Consider the following 8,435-nt stretch of genomic DNA (forward strand, 5'->3'; position numbering starts at 1 on the left):
ACAATTAACTACATAAAACACAATATGAAGAACTACATGTAGCTCTACATGAAAACAGGCATGAACAACTACATGAAATATGACATAAAATTTACATGAATGACTACATTAAATGAAACACTATATGAAGTAGATAGATAGATAGATAGATAGATAGATAGATAGATAGATAGATAGATAGATAGATAGATAGACAGACAGATAGATAGATAGATAGATAGATAGATAGATAGATAGATAGATAGATAGATAGATAGATAGATAGATAGATAGATAGATAGATAGATAGATAGATAGATAGATAGATAGATAGATAGATAGATAGATAGATAGATAGATAGATAGATAGAGATAGGTCTTTATCGTCATTGCACAAGTACAACAAAACTTTGTTTTCAGCACAAACCTGTTCAAGATTAGACAAACAAACAGTGTATAGGGTTACAGAACAGGAACGCTGATGGGTCGCCACAAGGCGCCCCGTAAAAGATGGGGGGAAAGGTAAAATGCTGGGGAAAGATGAGTAAAAAAATACAATCTAGAATATGGGCTCCTAAGGGGGCCCAGTCTGGAGTGGGAAAAAACCTCCATAGCAAAGCACATATACATATTACAACATACATCTCACGATATCTAGCAACAGAGGGAAGGGAGTGCGGGGTCATGGTGGTAGGGCCGCAGCTCTCAGGCGCTGACCATCCTTTCCTCACCCCTATGGGATTTGCGTCAAGGGCGTTGGGTTGGGGGGCGGGGGGATGTGTGGCGTATATTTTTTTGGATGCATGTTTGTGTGTAAGCCTGCAGTGTGTCTCTGTTCCGCGGCCTTGATCTTGTGCAGTCGCTAGTCCAAAGTCAACAACAACAGGTGTGTGTCCATGAGAGACAAGAAGGGAGTTTGTTGTGTCTTCGCTGTCCTGTCTTTCGGGAGAGTCTCGAAGCCAGGGAAACAATTAAAGTTAGAATGTTTTGTATGCGAGTGAAAATAAATAATTGCTTTTCACTCTAAATTGTCTACGACTGGTCATCAAAAAATCCTGCGGGGCAGACAGTCCGATGTTATCCAAATCACAAGAGTGTCCAGTTCTTCTCGAATCCTCCAATTATTTGTGGCAGCTTTGGGGTACTTTGAAGACCGCCAACAACTTCCAATTTGTCGACAAACCAGAGCAACGCTTACTCCAATCAGCAGATGTCCTGTTGTCATAATTCCAAATAGGTAGACATCTTCACGTCCTCGACAGAAAAGGGTCGCCAGGCACGCGGCACTCCTTCTTCTCCCAAGAGTCCGCCGTGTGTCCAGCAACAACCGCTCCGTCACGACAAGCAGGTTCCCCCAAACCCAAGATCCTGTCAATTTCGTTGAGGCCAGTTAAATAGTTCCAATGTTTTGATTTGGAGGGCAGTGCAAAAAAAGGCAACAAGAAAGTTAAGACAAGACAAGACAAAGAAGCAAGCAGGAGAGGAAAGGGGAGCGTCCATGAGTGCCAGAGAGAAAGTACTACATAAAACGCTACATTAAGAACTGCATGGAGTACTACATAAAACTTTATATAAAGTGATGCATGAAACACGACAAGTACTACATAAAATGCTGCATAAAGCAGTATGTTAAACACTACATGAAACGCTACATGAAACACTGCAGAAAATGTTGCATGAAACACTTTGTGAAGCACTACCTAAGGCACTACATACAAAGCTACAAAAAACACTACATGTATCAGCTCCCAAGCAGCAGAGCGCTCGCAGCTGGTGGTCAGTGGCACTGAGCGTGAATCCCACACATGGGGTCGGGTCTAGGTGGTCCTCAGAAACCCCACCAAAAGTGTCCTTTTTGCTGTCTGCTCTGTCATCCACAAGTTGCAGACATTCTCCGTATTTGTTTTACACTTGAAAAGTGTTTGTCCATCTTAAACATTCATTCATGTTCCAAAACATCTAACCCCGTACTTTAGGAGCATTTGTGAACTGTTGAGAGCAATCTACAGAGCTGATTTATGTTGGTATATGAGGGACAATGAGAGATTATGATCACACTTCAACCTCTTTAACATGTAAGTGCTGCCTCTTTGCTAGATCAGTGTTGCAAATGAAAATCTGTTCTTAATTAAACACTACATGGAACGCTGCATGAAACACTACAGAAAGTGTTGCATGAAACACTTTGTGAAGCACTACATAAGGCACTACATGAAGTACAACATACAAAGCTACAAAAAACACTACATGAATCACTACTATTCAGCTCCCAAGTAACACAGCGCTCGCAGCTGGTGGTCAGTGGGGCTGAGCGTGAATCCCACACGTGGGGTTAGGTCTAGGTGGTCCTCAGAGACGCCCGGGGGAGGACTGAAGCGGAAGTGCTGCAGGAGTGTGGAGAAGAAGATGAAGAGTTCCATGCGGGCCAGACTTTCTCCCAAGCAGACCCTACGACCTGAACACAGGAAGAGAACCAGAAAGTTGACACTGTCCTTTCTGTGATAAGTGACGACTCAGCAATATCACAAATAATTCTGCCTAACTACAAGTGAAGAGTCTTAATAAAAAAATATTTTGGTTCAGGGTTTTGTTCAAAGTACACGAGACACCAAAGACAAGTTTTTGTCTTTCACCCTGAAGCACTCACCTGCAGAGAAGGGCATGAAAGCGTCTCGCATGACAAACTTCCCGTCTTTGTCCAGGAAGTGGGCGGGATGGAAGGATCGTGGCTTCTCCCACTCGTCCTCGTCGTAGAGGACGGACATGAGGAGGACATAGATGGCGGTCCCCTGAAGACGGACAACAAGGTGAACGTTGATGTCTTTTGTTGTGTTGTACTTTGTCAGACCTTCTTGATGAAGTGACCCCGGAAGGCGACGTCCCGGCTAGTCCTGTGAGGAAGTGCCATGGGGACGATGTTGGCCACCCTTTGGGTTTCGTGGATGACGGCGTCCGTAAAAGGCAGGTTCTTCCTGTCCTCCACCTGGACCTGCCGATTCCCGATTATGTTGTGCAGTTCCTCACGGACCTGCTCTGAGGTGGAACGTGTGTCTTCAGGGTGCTGGCATAGAAGTGCATGTGCGAGGCAGGAGGGCACAGCCTCTTACCTTGGACGTTTGGATACTTGGCCATGAGGAGAAGAGCCCACCTCAGTGTGGTGGCTGTGGTGTCGGTCCCGGCGGCAAAGAGGTTCTGGACCGTCCACATTAAGTTTTCATCATGGAAGTGAGTGTTGCTGCTGCCAGACTCCTGAAGACAATCAATCAGCATCGAGAATTTGGACTTTGGACCATCATGTGGTGTTGACGCACCTCCAGCTGTTGCTTGCGGACAAAGAAGGCATCCACCAGGCTTCTGCACATCAGCGGGTTGAGGCTTTTTTTCAAACGACAAAATCTTTCCAGATTCTTCCTGCTGTAGTCCTCGGTCAGTCTGAAAAATTCCTTGTTCTGCTGCAGCCTCTTGCCCAGCCACGGGAACATGTTGAAGACCTGAGGAGGACATGTCTTTGTTGAAGAAGATGAGGATATAGCGACAAGTATGAGGAGAGGAGGCACCTGAGCTGACGGGGAGCCGGCGAGCTGGATTTTCCGGTTCATTCCATCCACCATGGCTGTGAACTCGGGGTCGTCATATTCGAACCTGCTTCCGTAAACGATGGAGCAGATGATGTTTGAGACTGCATAGTTGATTGGCTGAGTGGTGTCAAAGGACTCTCCTGAAACAATCAAGTACAGTCAAACCTGTTTATAGCGGCCACCTGTTTAACTCGTATCAGTCCCTGCTGTGGCCTAAAAGGCTTAAAAAAGCTTTATCATTCAGTTGCATCAAAACTTTGGAGGCTTTAAATTTTAGCAACTAGTGATTTTGTGAATTTTTAACTTCAGATATTTTACCTCAAATTTTTTTACCTCAAAAAACACATTATTTCAACAAAAAAATGAAAAACAATTAGTGAATTGATGTTTTACTCGTCTTATACCACACAGACTAAAAAGTATACAGCAGATGGCAGTAAAAGCACATCCTCAGAGCTCATTGCCATATTACTGTATGTTTTATTTAATTAAAACTAATAATAGTAATAATTAATTATAATTACAGAAAGAAAACCCACCAAAAGTTTCCTTTTTGTCCACTGTCAGCTCTGTCATCCATGGTCGGGGGTGGGGGTGGGGGGGGGGCGTGGTTGGGGGCGTGGTTATTTACAGCTAGAATTCACCAACTCGAGTATTTCATATATATATATATATATATATATATATATATATATATATATATATATATATATATATATATATATATATATATATATATATATATATATATATATATATATATATATATATATATATATGTGTGTGTGTATGAAATACTTGACTTTCAGTGAATTCTAGCTATATATATATATATATATATATATATATATATATATATATATATATATATATATATATATATATATATATATATATATATATATATATATATTTATTTATTTTATTTACATAAAAGAAATACTTGAATTTCAGTGTTCCGGTGGCTATCCACTAGATGGCAGTATTGTCCTGTTTAACTTCACCGTTCATGATGAGTATATCATTTCGGCCAACGTGTTCAATGGAGAAGTCTGTTCTACATATTTACAGGCAACATACACCTTCCCCTTCGAACTGTCCTGGATGAACTGAAATTCTTGTTTCCATTCGTTTGAATTCGTTAGGCAAGCTGTTTATATTGTGGAAACGCGGACGTGAGAACAGGCTGTCCCCACTCAGTCTCAGGTCCGCATTGAGCTGGAGGGGGCGTGGCCTCCAGCTCCGGCTGAATACCGGGAGTTTGTCGGGAGAAAATCTCTGCCGGGAGGTTGTCGGGAGAGGCGCTGAATACCGGGATTCTCCCGCTAAAAACGGGAGGGTTGGCAAGTATGTGTTACTCCAATCAGCGCAGGTGGAAGCAATCGGCTGCCCCTGTTGTGGCTGGCAGCAGATAGCGGCAGTATCGACGCACAATACCTTTTTTAATTTTAAATTATCCACTGAAAGGATAAAATAATAAAACTGTAACATGCAAAGACTTAAGTCAACTTGACCATCATCTTTGAAGTTAGAGTTCCATGCAGTGCTTACAATTGGTTGAATGCACCATGCGCACCCAGAACTCCATTGTAAAATGTGTGTTTTTACATTTGTTGTGTTTGTTCTATTTTAGTTTATGCTTAAATCTATGTTCACATTGGTTAAGTTTGTAGTTATGTTACCTTGATTTTGGCTATGGTGTCAATTTGATAATTGTTTTGTTAATATTATAATTGTAATATTCGAATGATGATAAATTAATGTGTTCCGTCAGTTGCGGATTTCACCAATGCGGCGATTTGAGGAAACAGTCGCTTTTCCAAATGTTTTTAATGGTGTACTGCCCAACAGGAAGTGCTCAAGGTTTAATGGCTTTGTAAAAATACTGATACAAAGTCTAAGTTCATTGTGTTCTTCATAGTGTTTTTGAAACTGTACCATTTTTTTCCTCAGAACTTTCATCTAACTTGAAGTGTTTTGCCAGGAGGATTATTTGTAATATGTAACTTTTCAGAAGGTGCTTGTTCTATTTTTGGCCAAAGTAAGACAAAGAAAACAATCTGAAGTTTTATTTATTTTTAAGTTTTAATGCCATGATTTTACCAGTCTGTCATGGGAATAGACTTTCCTCCATGCGGCCCCTGAGCTAAAAATGAGTTTGACACCCCTGATTTACAGTAATGCAACGTAAAAACGAGAACTGCAAATTGTACAGTAAAAAACTGGCAGCTCAGTCACCAGAATTCTAACATTAAAACAACAGTGATACAGACTTTAAATTTAAAGTAATTTGGTGTAAAAAAAAAACACCATAAGCATTACAGTAAAATTATGTCTGCCAATTTTTAAAAGTATAATCTACAGATTTGTTTTTTTAGTGCAGTAAAAAAAAGTCTGTAGATTTTCAGTAAAATACTGGCAGCTCATTCGCCAGAATTTTACTGTAAAAGTAACAGGAGCATCGTTTTTTTTCATTTACAGTAATGCACTGTAAAAACAAAAACTGTAGATTTTACAGAAAAAAACTGGCAGGTCAGTCATCAGAATTTTGCCGCAAAAATAACAGTGATACCTGTTTTCAATTTGGTGTAAAAACATTGTAAATTTGTAAAATCCTGGTGACTGAGCTGCTAAATATTTATGATTTAGCCCAAAAAAAGTCTGCGGGCTATAGAGCGTTTTCTATTCGGGCTCCAGTACTCTGGAATGCCCTCCCGGTAACAGTTAGAGATGCTACCTCAGTAGAAGCATTTAAGTCCCATCTTAAAACTCATTTGTATACTCTAGCCTTTAAATAGACTCCCCTTTTAGACCAGTTGATCTGCCGTCTCTTTTCTGCTCTGCCCCCCTCTCCACGAAGGCACAGATTAGGTGACCACAGATGAGCGCTAGCTGTTCAAAGTCGTGACCTGAGGTGGGCCACTCATCTGTGCATCAGTTGGGGACGTCTCTGCGCTGCTGACTTGTCTCCGCCTCAAGATGATCTCCTGCTGGCCCCACATATGGACTGGACTCTCACACTGTTAACTAGATCCACTCGACGCCCATTGCACCGGTCGCACAGGGGTGGGGGGTCCCCACATCTGCGGTCCCCTCCAAGGTTTCTCATTGTAGCCCATTGGGTTGAGTTTTTCATTGCCCTGATGTGGGATCTGAGTCGAGGATGTCGTTGTGGCTTGTGATTTAGGGCTATATAAATAAACTTTGATTGATTGATTGATTGATTTTTACTTTACTTTAATATTACTGTATTAAAATAAATAGATATAATATTTAGTTTATTACAGTACAGTGATACCTTACCGTGGAACTTCCTGATAACATCCATGAGGTGTTGACATTCCTCAATGATCTTGTCTTCACACACCTTTCTGCCCATTCCAAAGTCTCTCAGGTTGGTGAGAGCGAAGCGTCTCATCTCCTTCCAGGAGTCTCCATTGCTCCATAAGACGCCTCAGGAGAACAAAAAGAGATCTCTATTAAGGGGGCATGCATGTGGTTACCGACTTGTTGTTAGAAAGTGACTCACCATGTCCTTTGTTGTATTGCGTCACCAGTCGTAAGACGTCGCGTTCTCCAAACTCATCCGCGTGGTTGACCAGTGCCTCCTTAATCGTCTTGTAGCCGGCCAGGACCACCACCTTCTTGGACCCCAGGTAGATGGTGAACACGGGGCCATACTTCTTGGAGAGCTAAGAGAGAAGATGAATTTTAACACCATTAAAAGAGGAGGTAATGTGGTGGTCATCATCACCTCCACCAACGTGTTGTAGGGTCTCTTCAGGTCCAATTGCAGTAGGTTTCCCAGCACAGGAAGCGGTCGTGGTCCCGGGGGCTCATTGCCACCCTGACTGGAGTTTAAAGTGGATGAAGCAACGTAGACCACTACTAGGACGACCACAGCCCCCAGCAAGTGGACGTAGAGATCCGCCTGGAGAAAAGCTTCCAACAATCCCATTTTAGATTGTGTTCCTCTGCCAGCGTGTACTCACTGCTCACAAAACATTTTGTAATGTGTAATTTGAGACAGCAAAGGGGAGGGGACTTTCTTGTCCATCTGGTTCCCCAGCTTTGCTACACATTTAGGTTCAAAATATCACATTTGTTGTTTGTTTGAGGCTTCTCAATCGCTTAATGCCTTTTTTTTTAGAGTGTTTCACTACACAGGGCCCTCACTCCTTTAGGAGGGAGGTGATTGATGACCCTCAGCGGTCAAAGACGCCCCTAAGAGACAAGAAACGCATGACAGGTAACTTTTAACCTGCTGAGCAGTGTTTAAACATGCCTTTTGATCTCATCTTATTGACCATCAGATAGCGGTCATGTGACGTCTCCTCAGTTGTCATTTTCACAGTCAGCCACTAGAGGGCATCAGTCTCTTGAACAGCTTTGTGACGAGCTAAATCTTTTGACGCGGATTATATTCAAAAACATGCAAGCATTGTATTCAGTTATTTAACCTAAAAGTCTAAATAAAGTTTTTGATACTACATCTTACATGTTGTTGAAAATAAGAATTTTATTTTGATGGTTTCATGAATGGGACTTTCTTCCATACTGGATCTCATTTTCATCTATGAATGAAATGTACATTTTGAAAATTCAATAAAAGTGTAAAAAGTTAAGAATTTATTAAACTTGATTATCAGCTTGTTGTTGATCATAAAGCAGAGCAAGGAACTGCACTTTTTTTTATTTATTTTGCCTTTCGTTCACAATCATTATGAAAGGCAATGGGTGTTTTTTTGTTTTTTTTGCATTTTAAATGATGTAGCGGCTGGCTACGGGGTGTTAGCCAATGGCGTTGGCTGGGGGGCGGGACTTCCGAGGAAGTTAGGGAAGTGACATTGTTGACAAGAAGTGTTGGTTCGAGTTTTG

General features: G+C 41.7%; 1 protein-coding gene across 1 annotated transcript; it reads right to left on the reverse strand.

Moving 5' to 3' along the window:
* Positions 1-1,532: 1,532 nt before the first annotated feature.
* On the reverse strand, positions 1,533-7,692 carry LOC133648704 (cytochrome P450 2K4-like). Its single transcript, XM_062045043.1, has 9 exons — positions 7,312-7,692; positions 7,087-7,249; positions 6,861-7,010; positions 3,537-3,697; positions 3,291-3,470; positions 3,087-3,228; positions 2,828-3,012; positions 2,627-2,768; positions 1,533-2,434 (listed from the first exon to the last, which is right to left on the reverse strand). The coding sequence occupies exons 1-9, from the start codon at positions 7,513-7,515 to the stop codon at positions 2,238-2,240; spliced, it is 1,524 nt and encodes a 507-aa protein (XP_061901027.1). The 5' UTR covers positions 7,516-7,692; the 3' UTR covers positions 1,533-2,237.
* Between the last annotated feature and the right edge of the window lie 743 nt (positions 7,693-8,435).

The sequence above is a fragment of the Entelurus aequoreus genome, linkage group LG04 (assembly GCF_033978785.1).
Source record: "Entelurus aequoreus isolate RoL-2023_Sb linkage group LG04, RoL_Eaeq_v1.1, whole genome shotgun sequence".
NCBI lineage: Eukaryota > Metazoa > Chordata > Actinopteri > Syngnathiformes > Syngnathidae > Entelurus > Entelurus aequoreus.

Bases quoted from the DNA above. Each gene is read 5' to 3' on its own strand.
- LOC133648704 (XM_062045043.1), bottom strand. From the start codon at position 7,515: ATGGGATTGTTGGAAGCTTTTCTCCAGGCGGATCTCTACGTCCACTTG. The intron at 7,250-7,311 runs GTGATGATGACC...CTTCTCTCTTAG, and splicing joins CCTACAACACGTTGGTGGAG to CTCTCCAAGAAGTATGGCCC. The intron at 3,698-6,860 runs GTAAGGTATCAC...TGATTGTTTCAG, and splicing joins TGTTATCAGGAAGTTCCACG to GAGAGTCCTTTGACACCACT.